The following is a 20159-nucleotide window of genomic DNA, read 5'->3' on the forward strand; positions in this document are numbered from 1 at the left end:
TTTACTATTAACATACTTAAAAAACTTTGGAGATAAGAAAATCCTTTTCTTATCTCTGGCTGTTTCTCATTCATAGTGGTTTCTAGGCTTGGCTCTACACAGAGACCATTTATCTGTGGATAAAACCAATTTCAATGCTGAAAAGCAGATCATAAATGATTTATTCATCCACACAAATACCACCATTTTAATAAATGGGTAATAGGCCACATAGCTTTTCTTGTGGTGTCCCCATTTTGTAATTCATCCTCTCCCATGTCTGTCGAGGGTGGTTCACTGTTCTCCTTTCTCTTCTGAAGTTCACATGCTTGAAGGTAGTTCCCTGTACTGCTAGTGAGTACCACACCTTGGGGATATCAACCCTTGTGATTCTACTTTCCCTTGTCAAGGGACAACGGTTCGGGTTCGGTTTAGTATATCCAAGCAGAACAGAAAGGTGCCTTCAGCTGCCTTCCTCATCAAACAATCCCCCAAGTCTGCCTTTAGTAAGGGAACAACTAGGAATGCTGAGGTTTTCAATTCAGTATACAGGTCTTGGGCAACACAATCCTCGCTAACTTGCATCACGCTGTTTCCAGATGATGGTATAGCCTGATAACTTTATGTTACGGCTCAGCGATGTTTATAAGGGTTTAAGAGAGCATGGCAAAGCCTGAGAAGGAAGCCTCTCTGATTTGGGCTTCTGTTAGCAGAGCCACACCCATTGGTGCTGACAGCGCAGCCCGCAGCTGACTCCCTCACAAGCTTTCTGCACTGCCGGGCACTGGGGGCAGCTGACTGGTAAATAACTGGTTTCTTTATTTCGCTCTTAATCGGCCTTTTCTGCTTTATAGCCAGTTTGGATGAAACTAAGCAGTACATACCATAAGAACTGGCAGTATTACTTTATCAGGAAATAGAGCTGCTTTGTAGAGTACATGATGAATTATTATTCTGGTCAGTGCAGGCTCTTTTGGAATTTTTCTTCGTAGTTTTTCTTTGGGACCTGTTGTGCACCCCGCTAACAGTCAGTTTTACTCTGCATGGGTAGTGGCAATGTGGGAAATGAATTATATAGTTAGCTACACAATCTGAATTATATTTAGGCATAAGGCACAATTATACAGCTGTGGGCTTCATCCGAGCAGTGTTTAACAAATACTTTTTACATGGTTGTAGTTGGAACGCTTAAACCGATATGTGTTAGCCAGTCGTATTTATTTTACATTCCCTTAATAAATGTACATTTTTAGACGAACCCTAACTCTGCACCTCTTCTCCCCGCCCCTTTTGCTGTTTAGCCAATCACTGTCTCTTCACTTCCTGCTCTGCGGCTCTCAGCCCCGGCCCTGAGAGCAGACTGTTCCTGTCTGGAGTCATTTCCCAGTGTAAAAATGAGAATTTCTGCTCTTCTGTTTTGCGACTACATGAGATGCTGAGAAGCAGAACGGGGCCAAACTGAACAGTACAGTGTGTGTAAGATAGTCACAAAGTAAGGTGTGTATATTGTGCGCTTATTCTTTTACAAGGCACCTTATTTTAAGTGTGCTGTCATACAGAGTGACACCTAAAGGGGGTTTTTGTGTAAAAAGTGGAGCAAAACATTATTGATGATGTTGCTCATGGCAGCCAATCAGATGCTTTGCTTTGGTTTTCTAACTGTTGAAATTTAATTGTTGATTGGTTGCCCTGGGCAACATCATTGGTAATGCTTCAATGCACTTTTTACACAGCTTGATAAATATACCCCAGTGTTGGCTTGTGTGCAATGCTACTGGTGCCCAGAAACACAAGTGTGCAATGCACATAAAAGGTACACATAGCATGGAAAGTGCTGCTACACAGAAACCTACAAATGCCAGTTTTATTTATAAAGGCATGATAATGTCAAGTTCTTGGATGCAAATTGGGAGGTTTGTTACCTACAATTCAGCATTTTCTCCAAAACTAGCACTTAAAAAAAAGTGTCAAACCCTGCTCAGTTTTGCATCCAAACTGACACTTTGCTTTTGAGTTTGCACATGAGCCTTACAGTATGTAATGAGCTTTTATACACCCTAGTAAACTAGGTCTGCATAATGCCACACCCTAATTTAATTATGTTTAGAGCATGCAATATGTTGGAACCAGAGTCAGCGCATTTTGCTGCAACACAAATTGTGTGTCTTTAAAGTGTAAGCAACCCCCTAGGATCCCATAAAGCAGATGTAATGTAAAATCCAGTGTTTTCTTTTAGGCAAAAATTGTACCAACCCAGGGAAATTATTAACAGAGTGCCATTCACCATCTTACCTTATTCCTAAGTGTCCGTGACTTGGGCATACACAGTCGATTAAAGGTTTCACAATTTTACGCAAGTGACAGTTAATGCTAGAGATGCTTAGGATAGGAAAATAAAATTTTCCCAGCCGTTAGCAGTTTTTTGCTAAAAGGAGCACCACTGCAGGGAAATAAACATAATGACTGAATCAGTGGACCTTCCTTTACTTGACCTTTAAACACAGGCACCTTTGAAAGTAGTACATACTGGAAAGGGTTGTAGTACAATAAGATAGCAAAAGTAAGGCAAGATGACAATATTAACACTTTTAATTATTGGTGCTCAACTTGCAGGCCTTCAACTCTTGTTAAAGGAGAAGGAAAGGTAAAAACTAAGGAAACTTTATCAGAAAGGTCTATGTAAATACAGCCATAAGCACTCACAGAAAAGCTGCACTCAGTTCTCTTTCAAAAGAAACAGGATTTCTTGTCTGTTTGTTTTCCTGTGCCAGAGTCTGTGTAGTTCTCTTCCCTCTCCTGCTCCCCACTCCCTCAAGAATGCTAAGAGCTCCCCCCCCCCTTAGGAATGTGGATCTGAGCCAATCAGCAGGAAGCTTCCTCATAGTCTTACTAACTGTGCATGTACACCAGTCTTGCAGGCCTTCAACTCTTGTTAAAGGAGAAGGAAAGGTAAAAACTAAGGAAAATTATTGCAGGCCTTCAACTCTTGTTAAAGGAGAAGGAAAGGTAAAAACTAAGGAAACTTTATCAGAAAGGTCTATGTAAATACAGCCATAAGCACTCACAGAAAAGCTGCACTCAGTTCTCTTTCAAAAGAAACAGGATTTCTTGTCTGTTTGTTTTCCTGTGCCAGAGTCTGTGTAGTTCTCTTCCCTCTCCTGCTCCCCACTCCCTCAAGAATGCTAAGAGCTCCCCCCCCCTTAGGAATGTGGATCTGAGCCAATCAGCAGGAAGCTTCCTCATAGTCTTACTAACTGTGCATGTACACCAGTCTTGCTCTCAGTGCAGGAGTAAGGCATTATGGGAACTTTCTTTACAGGTCTCAGGGTTTTTTTTTCCTATGAGACTTCTGATCATCTGAATGAGAGAAATATGGGGAGACTTAAGGGCACTATTGAGAGAACTGAAGGTATGCCTGCAGCTTGAGATTCAAAATCCCTATATACAAATATATCCAAGAGAGAGGAAAAAGTGTAGGAAAAAGAGTTTTTGATGCCCATAAAGCTGAAAAAGGTTACAAAACTTTCTCTAAGGAGTTTGGACTCCACTAATCTGGTCAGATTGTGTACAAATGTAGGAAATTCAAGACCATTGTTACCCTACCCAGAAGTTGTTGAACATGAAAGATAACTCCAACTGCAAGGCAGAACACAGGGTAACTTCTAAGTATCTAAGGGTCTGTCTCACGTTGGCGAATGTTGATGTTCATGAGTCCACCATCAGAAAACTGAACAGCAATGTTGTGTAAAAATATCATAAATTTTGTTTCATTTGCTTAACTAGGTTTTCATCATCTACTATTTAAAGCTTATTTGAAAATCAGATGATGTTTTAAGTCACATTCATATAAAAATATGACACACAGTGCTACTTCGTAGCAGCTATTTGTTGCAGCTACAGAATGCCAGAAAATACCCTGCCATAGAAAATACTGAAAATTGTCTCTGCTAAAATACATGTAGAGACCATTATTATTATTGTCTATTGTGTAGCCGCAACAAGTAGCTGGCTAGGAATAGCTCCCTGTGTCATTGCCCTTATAGATGCCCTGGGTCTGATTAAGGGCAGTTTTGTATTTCATTTTGTATATGAAGTGTTCCACAGTTACCAATGCAGATATATCTCATTGGTGTCTTCATTCTCATATGGCTGCGACCAAGGTTATTGCCTGTGTGCATAATGTTCTAACAAAACTTTTTCTGTATAGGTAACATCCCAAAATGAAAAGACACCTATCAAAACTTGACCCTCCTGACCTAGAGTTCCAACCTTTGGTGGTAATAGAGCTAGCCAAAGATGCAAAAGAGGAAACTAGAGAATGGCTTGTCAAGAAAATAAGGGACAAGAAGAAAGATGGAGGTAATTACATGCCATACAGTGGATAAAAGGAAAGGATAATTACATATAAAAAAAAAATATATATATACAGTGGTGTGAAAAACTATTTGTTACTTCCTGATTTCTTATTCTTTTGCATGTTTGTCACACTTAAATGTTTCTGCTCATCAAAAACTGTTAACTATTAGTCAAAGATACATAATTGAACACAAAATGCAGTTTTTAAATGAAGGTTTACGTTATTAAGGGAGAAAAAAAACTCCAAATCTACATGGCCCTGTGTGAAAAAGTGATTGCCCCCCTTGTTAAAAAATAACTTAGGCTGATGCCACACGAGGCGTAGGGCTGAAATTTTCGGCAAGCGGATAAACGCTTTTCTTGCGTATATCGGCTACATGTGCCTGCACCCGAGCGTATCTCATTCATTCGGGTGCAGGCACAAGTAGCAGGCGTAGGGCTGATTTTTCGGCAAGCGTTTTTCCACTTGCCGAAAAAATCAGCCCTACGCCGTGTGTGGCATCAGCCTTAACTGTGGTTTATCACACCTGAGTTCAATTTCTGTAGTCACCCCCAGGCCTGATTACTGCCACACCTGTTTCAATCAAGAAATCACTTAAATAGGAGCTACCTGACACAGAGAAGTAGACCAAAAGCACCTCAAAAGCTAGACATCATGCCAAGATCCAAAGAAATTCAGGAACAAATGAGAACAAAAGTAATTGAGATCTATCAGTCTGGTAAAGGTTATAAAGCCATTTCTAAAGCTTTGGGACTCCAGCGAACCACAATGAGAGCCATTATCCACAAATGGCAAAAACATGGAACAGTGGTGAACCTTCCCAGGCCAAAATTACCCCAAGAGCGCAGAGACAACTCATCCGAGAGGCCACAAAAGACCCCAGGACAACATCTAAAGAACTGCTGGCCTCACTTGCCTCAATTAAGGTCAGTGTTCACGACTCCACCATAAGAAAGAGACTGGGCAAAAACGGCCTGCATGGCAGATTTCCAAGGCGCAAACCACTTTTAAGCAAAAAGAACATTAAGGCTCATCTCAATTTTGCTAAAAACATCTCAATGATTGCCAAGACTTTTGGGAAAATACCTTGTGGACCGACGAGACAAAAGTTGAACTTTTTGGAAGGTGCATGTCCCGTTACATCTGGCGTAAAAGTAACACAGCGTTTCAGAAAAAGAACATCATACCAACAGTAAAATATGGTGGTGGTAGTGTGATGGTCTGGGGTTGTTTTGCTGCTTCAGGACCTGGAAGGCTTGCTGTGATAGATGGAACCATGAATTCTACTGTCTACCAAAAAATCCTGAAGGAGAATATCCGGCCATCTGTTCGTCAACTCAAGCTGAAGCGATCTTGGGTGCTGCAGCAGGACAATGACCCAAAACACACCAGCAAATCCACCTCTGAATGGCTGAAGAAAAACAAAATGAAGACTTTGGAGTGGCCTAGTCAAAGTCCTGACCTGAATCCTATTGAGATGTTGTGGCATGACCTTAAAAAGGCGGTTCATGCTAGAAAACCCTCAAATAAAGCTGAATTACAACAATTCTGCAAAAATGAGTGGGCCAAAATTCCTCCAGAGCGCTGTAAAAGACTCGTTGCAAGTTATCGCAAACGCTTGATTGCAGTTATTGCTGCTAAGGGTGGCCCAACCAGTTATTAGGTTCAGGGGGCAATTACTTTTTCACACAGGGCCATGTAGGTTTGGATTTTTTTTCTCCCTAAATAATAAAAACCCTAATTTAAAAACTGCATTTTGTGTTTACTTGTGTTATCTTTGACTAATAGTTAAATGTGTTTGATGATCAGAAACATTTTGTGTGACAAACATGCAAAAGAATAAGAAATCAGGAAGGGGGCAAATAGTTTTTCACACCACTGTATATATTATTTATTTATTTTGTAAACTGCAAAACATATTTATTTTTTTCTGAGAAACAAAAGGCTCTCCCCTGCTTTATTGATAGTTGAGAAGGGGTAAGCAGACAGGTTCACACAAATTGAATAATAAATGTACTGATTACTGGTGGATGCTCGAGCTGTGTTTATAAAGCTGATTTTGGCGCCAAAATGCATAGTCAATCATTTCCATACCAAATCCACTATGTGTGCAGATCGTGTCAGAAAGCTGTCATGGCCCGCGTTTAATCAGTATTTATTTTATCCTTAGTTCAGATATTATATGAAGGTGACTACAAATCTCTGGTCATAATAACCTATGTCCATGTGTTTTGACAAAGTATAGAAAGTATCCCAGCTTTCACGGGCAGCTTTCATTTAATGTAGAAAACACATGACACCATATTATAAAAATACAATATCCACAGCAACGGGTAGCTCCTGTGTTGCAATTGACATCAGAGGATGTCTGTCCACTGCAGTGACTGAATCCCTGTATACCATTGCTGTATGCTTTTGTATGCTGAGCACTACCTACAGGCAGTGCAAAAGTCCTGGACTGGTAAGCTTACGGTGGCTGATCACCATACCAGAACAGCAAAATTTCCTGCAAATTTCTTATGTATAGTTGTGCTCACAGCTCCTGCCTTCCTTCTACTTCCTGTTCCACTGCTGATTGTGCTTGAAATTGAAGAGTGCTCACTGCACTTGCTGTTGTAAATAACCCTTATAATGTTTGAAGAGTATATCACAACTAATTACTTTAGTTGCTTTCTTTTTTGTTATCACTTTCCCAAAAATAATTCAGTTTCATCCTCCCTCTCATATAAACTATGTAAGTTGGTAACCGCTTTCTAAACTGTTAAAACTGGTTCATACATCCTGCATCCTATGTAGGTGGAAAACAATTTTTAAATCTAAAAATTGCATTATTATTTTTTTCTAATAAAAGGTACCCAACTGCTGATCAAACCGCTTGTCATATCAAATGATGAAGAATACATTTACGTTGTTGGTGGTTCCACAAAACGCCTGCTTCTAGGGGCAGAATCTGTGGGAATGGTGAAGGAATGTATTGATGGCTCAATGAAACCTTTCATTTACAGTAATCGTAAAGAATATAAAGATTGGACAGGTAAAATGCAGCTTTCAGCATTTCAATTTTAAAATCAGTTTCCAAACCTGAAAGACATATGTTGTAATATGTTATGATACATGAAAGGCATATGTTGTAGTAGCAACTTTTTAAAACATTCTAGAAATGTTTCCATGAATAGAGAATAAGGAGTAATGCATTGATGGCACACATTTTGTCACCCCCAGTAAAATTAGAAAATTATCATACCCATGTTGTATGTTTTTTTGTGTTGTGTAAAACCTGTGAAAGCATTTGAACAACATTAATTTAAATTAAAGCCAATTGATAACACACATGTAAGTGTAAACCATATTTTATCCCCTGTTTTAGATACAGCTAATAATGTTAAAGTAATTGTATGACTTTCTCCTTTTCCGGCTTCGCAGAAGATGGAGAGAATTTCCTTAGCATGGCAGATTGTCAGTATATAATAAAATATGAACTGGATAATCTTCGAGCTCAAGACGAGAAAAATATCCCTGGCTACCCAAATTCAAAGCTTTATCCTGGGAAGTCTATTTGTAAGTCATATTTTTTGTGTGATTTTAGCAAGTATATTATTTTACTAGAGTAAAAAAAAACATTATAAAAATGCTTAATTCAGTATAGGTATAGGATCTGTTGGCCAGAAATCTGTTATCCAGAAAGCTCCAAATTATAGAATGGCAACTCCCATAGGCTCTATTTTAAGTAAATAATTTCAATTTCTTCAAGCTATTTCCTTTTTCTCTGTAAAAATCAAACCGTAGCTTGTACTTGGAACTAATCAGAACTAAGCTGCATGAATCTATGATGGAGGCAAAACAATCCTATAGGGTTTATGTAATGTTTAAATGATTTTTAGAAAACTTAAGGTATGGAGATCCAAATTACAGAAAGATCCCTTATCTGCAAAACCCCAGGTTTTGAGCATTCTGGATAATAGATCCCATAACTGTACAAATGGTGGGCAAACGGCTTGTGGTGCAGTTCGATTCCATTAGCTATTATTGATATCAGTTGATATCAGATACAACTTATTTTCTTTTCCATCCAAAATTGATCCCATTTTTTTAGTGTATAACATGCCCAATGCTAGGTTTAAAAATCTGTATTAATCCTGTAATGCAGGAGGAAATTTAACATGACTTTGAAAGACATGTGTAGGCCTTTCCACCAGGCATTTTTGAGTGATTAGTCGCCCACAGTAGCAGAGATTTGTTGTGGGTGACTAAATCTCTATCATTGAATATCAGGCTTACTGTGATAGAGGCGCAAGGCACAGTTCCCTAAGGTGTAAGGTAGCTCTCTACAAGTCTGACTTCAAACACTGTGGGGCTCATTTATAAACACTGGGCAAATTAGCACATGGGCAGTAACCCATAGCAACCAATCAGTGATTAGCTGCAGGTAGAATAAATAAAACTAACCTAACCCTGCCAAAGTTCACCTCAGTTTACCAGGCATATCCCCTTACTATATCTCATATTTATTAACAAATTATATGTACTGTATGCTGTTGTGAGAGAAATGTGCCAAATTTCTTCTTGGCATAAATTCTGTGTGAAAAATTGTTAGTATATTTTCCCCTTTTCAGTAAACTGGAAATATTCACTGGAGAAATTACAGCTGGTGAAAAAATGTGAATATTTACCAATGCAAAGAGAATTATTACTAATGCAAAGTTAATTTGCCAAAGCTTATTGTATTCTTCTTTTAGTCAGTTGGCAGGCTAAAGGTCTCACTGTTTTGTGAGTTTTGCCATTTTTGTTGACCCTATATAAAACTTTCAGGCTTGGCATATGTGTGTGTGGATTTGCATATATGTGTACATGTAACAGTTTTTCATAGGATATTGGTAGGGTATTGGTCAACTTTTAGAATAGCTTCAATTCATCTTGGTATTCCATTTTTGCAGACAACAGATTCACTTTTGCAGGGGTGCCTTTTATGACAATCCAGGATGCCAATGTTTTGTTAATGTTTTAGAACATTGCTAAGGTGCCATTCTATGCTGCCAATTTGAGATATGATGCTTTATAAGGCATAAAGTTGGGGTTTAGGTAACTTCCATATAGGTTGGGCAATCAAATTCTAACTATGCATGGTAACTTTCCAAAAAAATGCTGATGGGTTTAATTCTCCTTTTAAACTACCTTGTTTTGTAAGGGGCGTTGCAGAATTTCGTCCAGGAGTTATTTTGATTTCTGTTCTGCAATTCAGCAGTCATGGTTAATGAGTCATATTATTTTAAATTACTTTAAAGCACTGAGTGATTAAAGCTTCCTTTAGCAATCAATAATTGGAAGCTGTTGGTGTAGCAAAGTGCAGTTACGTGGACTTTGTTTTATAGGAAAAGAAGTATTTTTAAATGGAAAAAATATCCTCTTTATATGTAGACTTTAAAATAAATTCTAGTAAAATATATCTGAAGAAGTCATAGTTTGATTTATAGTCATATTTGTGTATATTTTAGATGTCCACCAATTATTAATTTATTTAAAAAGCACTTTCATTCGTAACTTCTGTGCCACCCAGCCATGGTAAACTGGCTAGGACGATGAAGACAGAAGGGGTAATTTCCAGTCTTCTAGGGTGTAAGTGCAAGAGTGTGCCCAGTGGTGTAACTATAGAGGATGCAGACCCCATGGTCGCAGGGACAGTCATCGTCCTCTATAACCACATTTCTTTAGGGAAAATTTGCTCGTCCGCTGCCCACACAGGTAGACGTGCACACACAAGCAGGCACGGAGGGGGAAGTGCGTGGTTTACAGTGTGTGCGGAGCCCCTCTAAAGATTCTTTGCGTTTCACCACTGAGTGCACCTCTTAGTGCTCACTTACTGAGCACTTGTGCTTTCGGGGTTGCTGCTCTCTGCACAAATGAAAAATATGGCACCCAGTGAAGAGATTGGTGCCAGGAGGCGCAGCTCACTCCATAACCGCCTTACTGTTTCTTCTATGTCCACTGTAGATTTAAAGCTGTGACAGCAGGATGAAATCTGATTTCTTCTAGTTCAGCACAGCTTGTTAAGTCTCCCTGTAGTGAAATATTGTGTCCTGTTAGTGATGTGACATAGACCTGATTTGCTGACTCTCCAGTCAGCACATCAAGTCCATGTCAAATTGCTGACAGCACCTAATATTTCACTGCTTGGGACCTTGTTGTGCTGAAGGTGATGCATTACATATTATAACATTGTTGGTATGAAAAAACTATTCCTGAATACAGACATATATCTCTGCTAGAATACCTATATCACATAAATTAATTATCTAATAAGGCTGATGCCACACGTGGCGTTTTTACGCTGCGTATTTTCTAATTCTCTCAGCGGCTGAAAAATGCCTGATATCATCATCCATAGAAATAACTTGAAAAGACTCGAAGTAAACCACACAATGCGGAAATACGCTAGAAAACGCCTTAGCACGGATTTTTCAAGCGTTGGCTGAAATACGCCAGTCTTTGCAAAGCAAGCTATTCCTATGTATACACAAAGGCAGCTGCCAGACCTAGCTGAAATACGCAGCGTTTTTTACTATTTTGCACTATTAGCACCATGGAAACGGGATTTGCTACGTCACCAGTACTAGGCTGAAAAACGCCATAGTCAGGGGTTGTGTGGCTTCTGCTGCGTTTTTAGGCTGAGAAAAAATGCAGTGTAAAAACGCCACGTGTGGCATCAGCCTAAGGCTGAGAAAAAATGCAGCGTAAAAACGCCACGTGTGGCATCAGCCTTAAGGACTTATTGTGGTGCAGGTATGGGATCCTTTAACCGGAAACCCATTATCCAGAAAGTTCAGAAGTCCATCTCCCATAGACTCCATTATAAGCAAATAATTCTAATTTTTAGAAATGATTTCCTTTTTCTGTAATAAGAAAATAGTACCTTGTGTCGGAATGATCCCAACTAAGCTATCATTAATCCTTATTGGAGGCAAAACAAGCCTATTGGGTTTATTCAATATTTAAATTATTTTTAGGAGACTTAAGTTATGGAGATCCAAATTACGGAAAGATCCCTTATCTGGAAAACTCCAAGGTCTGGATAACAGGTCCCATACCTGTACTTATAAGTTGCATGCTTTATGCTGATGTCACCTGGTGTTACATACATACTTTGTACATACACATATAATACACTGCTCAAAAAAATAAAGGGAACACAAAAATAAGACATCCTTAAATACTCCGTTCTTTACATAGTTGAATGTGCTGACAGCAAAATCCCACAAAAATTATCAATGGAAATTTATTACACTACAGGCTGATCCAACTTTGATGCAATGTCCTTAAAACAAGTCAAAATGAGGCTCAGTAGTGTGTGTGGCCTCCATGTGCCTGTATGACCTCCCTACAACACCTGAGCATGCTCCTGATGAGTTGGTGGATGGTCTCCTGAGGGATCTCCTCCCAGACCTGCACTAAAGCATCCACCAACTCCTGGACAGTCTGTGGTGCAATGTGGCGTTGGTGGATGAAGCGAGACATGATGTCCCAGATGTGCTCAATTTGATTCAGGTCTGGGGAACGGGCGAGCCAGTCCATAGCAATGCCTTTGTCTTGCAGGAACTGCTGACACAATCACACTTTGTGTGATTTTGTTGTCAGCACATTCAGCTATGTAAAGAACAAAGTATTAAATAAGAATATTTCATTCATTCAGATCTAGGTCTTATTTTTGTGTTCCCTTTATTTTTTTGATCAGTGTATATAAGAACAAAGAGGAGCAATTCCCTAAACTGTAAGTTGCAGCTCACAGGAGATGCTCAGACAAAAAAGTATTATATTTACAAAAGTTCCAACGAATCGAAGCCAGGGTTACCCAGACTTACCCACCTGGCCTAGGTGCTCACTGTAGGGATATCACCCTTCATTCATATGTGAAAGAATTATACTATGTCATATTATGACACACCCTTAAATGCCTATGCCTCCACTTCGCCTGTGGATAGCTCAGCAACCCCCAGCCCATAATTACATATCTTAGTGACCATATATTGACTATTTTCAAATGCAAACAAACTCCCACAACAAACCCCTGCCAGGTTCACCTCCCACAGCAGCATTGGGCAGGCAAAGTATGGCACACACAAGTAGCATAGGGCAGGCAGAGTATGGCACACACAGGCAGCTAAGGGCAGGCAGAGTATGGCACACACAGGCAGAATAGGGCAGGCAGAGTATGGCACACACAGGCAGGGTAGAACAGGCAGAGTATGGTACACACAGGCAGCAAAGGGCAGGCAAAGTATGGTGCACACACAAGCAGCATAGGGCAGGTAGAGTATGGCACACACTGGCAGGGTAGGGCAGGCAGAGTATGGCACACACAGGCAGAATAGGGCAGGCAGAGTATGGCACACACAGGCAGGGTAGAGCAGGCAGAGTATGGTACACACAGGTAGGGCAGAGCAGGCAGAGTATGGCATACACAGGCAGGGTAGGGCAGGGAGAGTATGGCACACACAGGCAGGGTAGAGCAGGCAGAGTATGGCACACACAGGCCGCATAGGGCAGGGAGAGTATGGCACACACAGGCAGTACTCTGCCTTCTCTATGCTGCCTGTGTATGCCATACTCTGCCTGCCCTACCCTGCCTATGTGTGTCATACTCTGTCTGCCCTATGCTGCCTGTGTGTATGGCACGCACAGACAGCATACACTGACTCAATGCTGGCAGTTCTCCTACAGTCTGTCTGAGGTGTGAACAGGTGAAAAATGTGGGTGATTACAGCCTGAGCCTAAGGTATTTAATTTTTTGGTGTTACTGTTCCTTTAATATACTAATGTGTTTTCCATGTTGATGAAAGAACACAACATACAAGGTGTTTCATTGCAGCCAAAGCTCAGCAATTTTAAAGCTATATGAAGATGGTGTTTGCTTTTGGGAACAAACCAAAGAACTACTGGCTAGGAAGCTGATGCTCTACCCTATTGACCATCCAAGCCTGTGACTGCCAACATGAATGAGGGTCAAAACTAAGCCTATGTCCTTGTGGCTTTCTATTTTAATTATTAAAGAAACTACAAACATTCCTTAAACCTAAAGTTTGAACAAAAGACAAAAATGAAAACAACAAGCTTGTGATAGCTCAGCTGGACTTCATACTAGTGAAACAGCTATGCACTAGGTTTTACTACAACTGTTATCTATGAAATAGGATATTGTAACATATTGGAGTTTCTTTTTATTACAATTTAAATTTATTAGGAATCGGAGTCAGTACATTTTTGCCAACTCTGACTCCAAAATTCCTTGTGATTCAACAGCTCTGGGTGTAACTGTTGAGTTAACAAATGCTTATCTTTCCCACCAACTAAGTTAGCAAAGAGGTACTGGGAACTCGTGGGAAACTGACTGCTATTTTCTATGGATATGAATATTAGAGGTAATTTTTTTTGTGTGTTTTGTGCTTCTTTGTATTTGTAGTTAGGAGACTGAAAACCAGTGGAATAATGATTCAAGTATTTCCACTTCATGATAAGGAAGAGCTGAAAAGATTAAGGCACCAGTGGTACCTCAGAATCAAGCTTGCATTTCAGCCAATAGGTATGTAAACTTTGTAAACGTCTGGCTGTGTGTGGAACAAAAGGTTGAGACATTACATCTAATTATATTTAATAGATAAATATAGTTCTTGAATGTCTTTCGAAAACTTCTTTTGTAGCCATAATTTCAAGGGCACAGAGCCACCATCAGAAATCATAGGGATTCCATAATGTTTAGTCGGCAGGGATGCCACCTAAAAAAGGGCTGGGGTTCTATGCCTGACTGTGCCCAATGGAAGATATGCCCTGCCAACTAAGTATTATGTGACCCATGTTTAAAAAAAAAAAGAAAAGAAAAGCACACCTAGATAAGGCAATTGATTGAATTCTCAAACCCCTCCCATATTTAGCTAAGCCTTCCATTTTGCAGTCTGTTATTTGGAACTAACACATCCTTCCAGGCCACCCCTAAAATTGGGTCTTTTTCTAAAAAAAAAATAAATACAAATAAAAACTAAAATTGGTATTCTGTAATAACTCACATTTCCTTTCTTTTAAAGTGGATCACTGCATAACATGTATTTCTTACTATGATATCCATTTAATCATAGACCTAGTAGCAGCCAACTGTCACAGCTATTAAATGCTAGAAATTACCCTGCCATAGACAGTACTGCCTCTGCTAGAGACAACTATCAGTAAATAATCAGCATTATCTATTTTAGTAGCCGTAACAAATAGCTGCTTTTAGTAGCTCCATGTGTCTTCACCCTAATTCCCCAAAGGAAAAGAATATTTTAGACTGCTCATATCAATTAAACTCATTCTGAGGAGTTGACACAACTCTCAGCTTTGATAAATGTGATAACGATAAATGCATTGTATTTAAAGGGGGCCATACACGTAGCAATAATGATCTTTACTGCAACCATTGGACGCAGGAAAGATCGTTCCCACCCTCCATTGACGTTCTGGGCTGAATCTTCAGATATGGAGGTAGAAACAATAGAAATTCTACCTCCAAAATGCCTAAACATAGATTTTGTTCAGGAGCCGCCATACATTCCGCCATACATTCATCAAATATCGTACAAAACGAATCGGTGCGTGTATGGCCAGCTTAATCAACTCTGCTAATTTATTTGATCAAGGCATATGGCACGCAGAAATTGTTACAGAACACAAGTGATCAAAATTCTTGTCTCTGCAAATATCAGCCTCTCATTCACTCGAATGGGAAATATGCTGCCACTTATGCCACATGCTTACACTTTCAATTCATCTCCTGTTCATGTAGATGGGTAGCTGCTGTCTGTGGAGACTGGTATTTTGATTGCAGAATTTCTCCTTGACAGTGCAGCAGTAATAAACACAATATGTTGGTAGGTCCATGGGCTAATAATGGCTAATGCCACACGGGGCTGATTCTCAGTCTGTGGGAAAAAAACACAAGGAAAACAACCCCTATTCTGGAATAAGTTTCTTCCTTGCTTGTACCCAAAACCATTATGTCAGTGATATGTGGCTGCACCGGGGCGACTCAATGGTTCCTGGTGCAGGCAAGGAAAAAGGCCGATGCCAGCATAGGGGCTAATTCTTGGCCTGTGGATTAACAGCCCTGAGTGGCATTAGCATTAGGGGAAGATTTAAGTGTGAAATAAGAGCTCACTACAGAAAAACTCACCCACTTTCTATTTATTTTAATGGGATTTTTAAGAGCATATTCATCAAAAAGTGAACTTTCACCCACTGATAAATTTGCTTATTAAAATCTCTAGTGAGCTCTTTTTTTTACACTTCGATAAATCTGCCACTATGTGTAGATTTTACTCATAAGTAAAATTACAGCTTGTTTAACCTTTTTGTTATATTTTAATTAATTGAATCACATTCCAACAAAATGTGTAGTTAACCTCCTATTCAACCATTTTTGTTAAGATATGTGTACCTAAAACAATGGTTATTTTTTAGTAATTCATTGATTACTTTTGCAGATCAAATCCAACACTACTTTGGTGACACACTAGGCTTGTATTTCGCTTTCTTAGAATATTTTACAATGGCCTTGATTCCAATGGCTCTCATTGGTATTCCCTACTATTTTTTTGACTGGGAAGACTACGACAAGTATGTGATTTTTGCTACTTTCAACTTGGTGTGGTCAACTGTAATCCTTGAAGTATGGAAGCGATTAAGTTCAGCCATGACATACAGATGGGGCTCTCTGATAATGAAAAGAAAGTTTGAGGAGCCCAGACCGGGGTTTCATGGTGTTCTGGGTATTAATCCTGTCACAGGAAGAAAGGAACCCATTTACTCAAGTTTCAAAAGACAATTGCGTATATATCTGGTCTCTGTGCCATTTGTGTGCGTTTGCCTTTACCTAGCCATTTATGTGATGATGATCTATTTTGATTTGGAACACTGGGCCCTGGCATACCACCAAGAGCAACAGTCAACTTTCAGCAACCTCCTTCTTTATGTTCCCAGCATCATTTATGCTGTTGTTATTGAGATCCTGAATCGTATCTACAAGATTGCAGCTGAATTCCTGACATCATGGGGTAAATTTTTTTTTAACTTGTGACTGAGGATTTAGTAGTATGGTGTAAACACTATGGCACACAGGTTGTTTTGGACTGGTGGTTAATATTAACCTATCTTCTTGCCACAGCTTATTTAATTGGAAGCTCTGTGTCTAAAGTACATGGAGTGATCTGGTTGACCTCTCCTTAAAATACAGTTCTTATTGCATTATTGAGTGGAGGCCCTCCTTTCACCACTCCCTGTACCTCAGACTGCTTCCCATTGAATAACATTAGGTGACAGGTGGATATGGGCTGTTTTCCATTGAGTGGCAACAGCAGTCACAACACCCTTGTGGCATCAGCCTAAATATCTGGTTCTAGTTTAGGATCAAACTACTCACCTTTTCAACTTTTGCTGTGACAAAAGCAGGATTTTAGAAAACATACACAAATCAGCATGCATTTCATTTTAAGTTAGGGCAACAAAAATAAATAAAGTTATAAAAAAAAATTGTGAATTTCATGCATCCCTAGTTAAACATATATGTTACATGTGTCTTTGTATAGTATATATACATTTTTATTTATGTACATTATGTGTAAATGTTGATGACTTGTATAGCCTGTGAAGGCTCTTTAGCCAAGCTTCAAGATTTGATTATTATGATTATAAATCCTGCTATTAAACACTATGGAAGGCAATTATAAATGTTCAAGCTTGGAAATAAGCTTTGTTTTGTGAGATTACTGGCACAGCTAAATATTGGTGTTAAGGTCCCCATACACGGTAAGATCTGCTCGGTTGGCGAGATCGCCAAGCGAGCGGATCTTCCCCCGATATCCCCACCTACGGGTGGGCGATATCGGGGAGCTTGAAGTTAAAAAAAAAATAATCCAATGTTTTCTGTGCAGGGGAAATGGTATGGTGATCCAAATTGCAGAGGGGTCCCCTGTCCATAAAACCAAAGGGCTCAAGCATTTTGGATTATAGATCCCATACCTGTAGTCCCTTTTTTTCGTGATCAGCCACATTCAGTTAACTATGTCTCTAATTACAGTTAGTCATGCCCCTTAGGTGACACAAAAGGGCTTTTTTATGGCCGCAAATGCAGTGAGTAAAGTGCAATTTTGAGTGCAATCGCCATGTTTTTTCCTGTTTATGCAGTTTTTTCTTTTTTTTTTTTTTATCAATGGGGTTTTACTCACAAATGACTGCAAGGAATTTTGTGAGAATGCAACTGTGCTTGCGGTTGTAAATGAGTCCTTAAGCATCGGGGAGACAAAGAGCAACAGCTTTCTGGAAGGCAGTGGTGCATGATTAAAGTATATACTTTCTTTTCAAAAAACAAATATGATTTGTATGTGCTGCTGATAGCCCCTGCAGCCACACCGTTGTCACATGATTTATATCTGCCTCTTTATTTTTAATATGAATTAAAGGTTCCCCAGGGCTCCGGTGTGTTGTATAGGTTTTGTTTGGTCAATGGAGAAACTGGTTGTGAACAAAGCATTATTCCCATGTTTCTGGGATCTTGTAGTCTTGTGTCATGTACTTCATCTCCGGTTTAGCTTTTAAGCTTTTTAATTGCCGTACTAAGGGGTGTTTATTATTAAAATGGGCAAAATATTTATATGACTATTTGATCCAGGTTATGAATCTTGTGGAATATCTAAGAAAGGAGTAATGTTGTTTAGCAAAGGTCATCCAGGAGGCTGCAATCAGAAACCTGGATCTAGACATTTTACAGTAATAAACTGCATTGACATAGTAATTTATACCTCTACGTTTCTCTAAATCAGTCATTGTAATTTTAAAGATGGTTATTACAGAAATGTTTTTTTTATTTGTATCCTGAAGAAAATCATAGGTTAGAATCTTCCTATCAAAATCACCTGGTGCTGAAGGTCTTGGTGGTAAGTACCAGCCTTATTTCATGTAAAATAATTTTAAAATCTGTCTGTGTTTTTCTGTCTGTCTCTCTCTTATCATAATCCCTTATATCATTGTGTGTTGTATCTGGATAAGAATATTCATATTATATTTAACACATATGCATGGGAAACAGGTTGGTTTTATGACCCCCTGGTAGAGAAAGGTTTATACTGTTAATTGCTGGGCAAAACATCAGTGTGGTTCAATAAAATGAATGCTGTGGAACTTTATGGGAAGGATAGCTTGAAGACAGCAACATAAAGAGAGTAAGACACATGCTATGATTTAATTGTGCCATAAAATATATTTGTGTGAAAATGAAATATAATAATTTCTAAGAAACCCATGTATGTCTCACAATAGTCTTACATTCTCCAACACATTATATATAGTTACATGACAAATATTTACTTACACATAGTCCATAAAGTGCTTGTGCTTGTGGATGAATCATGTTTTACCATATTTGTGCCGTTAAAACCCCGTTTTCTTTCATTACAGTTCAACATAGTGAATTGCTTTGCATCACTATTCTACATTGCCTTTGTTATGTGTGATATGAAGCTGTTAAGACAGGTAAGTTCCATGTCAGGAGTCTCTTTTTACTTAGGAGATGGGGTAACTTTTAACTTGAATGGCAAGCTGTGGGTTTGCACTTCAGTTTTGTTAGAGTTAAGTCTAAATAAACTAATATAAAACACATACACCTTCATACAGAACCATGCCCTATATGCTTAAACGTATGATGATATTAGACCCCTCTGACATGACTGTGCATGTCCCAACTGGTTTCCATTAGTAAATAACCTAAAAGAGGTAGAAACAATCCAAGAGGCTATAGTTCCAAGTACAGGTATGGGATACCCAGTGTCAGACTGTGATGCCAGGTGCCCACCAGAAAACCTTAGACCATGGGCTCACTCTCCAGACTATTTTTCATCCACTTCTTATTCAGTCTCTATATTTTCCTAGTTTTTTTTTATCTTTATATACTGTAATCTATTCTATATATATAGCTGTTTTATTCCCATATAAAAACAAGTAATAACCATGAATTAGGCCAAATGGCTAGAAGCAGGAGGGCCTACTGACACCTGGACCCACCGGGAATTTTCCTGGTCTTCCTGTGGGCCAGTCCGACACTGGGGATACCTTACCTTATAATGCCCCATTAGGACACATGATTTCTGGGTTGGTTAGCCTTCTTAGACACGGTCCCAATGTAATTATTGCAGAGCCATTATAAGTGCTATTACTGGGCACACGTAATAGGTTCCAGATCATCTAAAGAATCAGTAATACCATGCTGGATTGCAGAAATATACTGCAGGGGTACCTGGTAATTTCCCAGGCTATGTGAATTATTTTGCATCACTATTTTAAATTGTTGTCCTACCTCAGGAATCTCCTTGCTATTTACTTTTGAGGCTTGGTGCTTGTGAACTTGAATGACAAGCTGGGCACGTTCCAACAACTGCAATCATATGTGTAAATACTATATCCATTAAATAAGGATTTGATCACCTTTGGCCAATATCCTGTGTATAAGTATGGTTTATGGCCTGATTCTTTTTATAGGGCTGAGTCACACAAGGTGCATGTAGCTACCTACTAGTTACTAGCTGTACTAGGCACAACATATAGCTATAGTGTCTACTGTCCCCTTAGCTTGATCACCTTACATTTTTTTAGATTGAAAATTTTAAAAATGCATAAAGATTATCTGTGCTTAAGCAAAAGGGGCTTTTTGTAATTTTGTTCTCTATATTTATCCGCACTTGATAATGAAGTAATATGTCAGAATAATTTATTAAATATATCAAGTTGTTAAATGTATTAAATGTATCAAGCT

General features: G+C 39.0%; 1 protein-coding gene across 3 annotated transcripts in view; it reads left to right on the forward strand.

The window, feature by feature from the left end:
• The first annotated feature begins 633 nt into the window (after positions 1–633).
• The window catches only part of ano10 (anoctamin 10), a 116907-nt gene continuing 97381 nt past the window's right edge, over positions 634–20159 (forward strand). The window contains exons 1-9 of one of the 3 annotated variants that reach the window (XM_012965541.3): positions 634–780; positions 1281–1476; positions 4187–4338; positions 7188–7370; positions 7760–7894; positions 13788–13907; positions 15841–16410; positions 18233–18288; positions 18809–18883. In XM_012965541.3, the coding sequence (XP_012820995.1) occupies positions 4200–4338; positions 7188–7370; positions 7760–7894; positions 13788–13907; positions 15841–16410; positions 18233–18288; positions 18809–18883 (1278 nt within the window). In that variant the 5' untranslated portion in view covers positions 634–780; positions 1281–1476; positions 4187–4199. The remainder of the gene's footprint in view (positions 781–1280; positions 1477–4186; positions 4339–7187; positions 7371–7759; positions 7895–13787; positions 13908–15840; positions 16411–18232; positions 18289–18808; positions 18884–20159) is intronic. The other 2 variants (XR_001924777.2, XM_002937850.5) reach the window with 2 other exon arrangements.

The sequence above is a fragment of the Xenopus tropicalis genome, chromosome 6, assembly GCF_000004195.4.
Source record: "Xenopus tropicalis strain Nigerian chromosome 6, UCB_Xtro_10.0, whole genome shotgun sequence".
Taxonomy (NCBI): Eukaryota; Metazoa; Chordata; class Amphibia; order Anura; family Pipidae; genus Xenopus; species Xenopus tropicalis.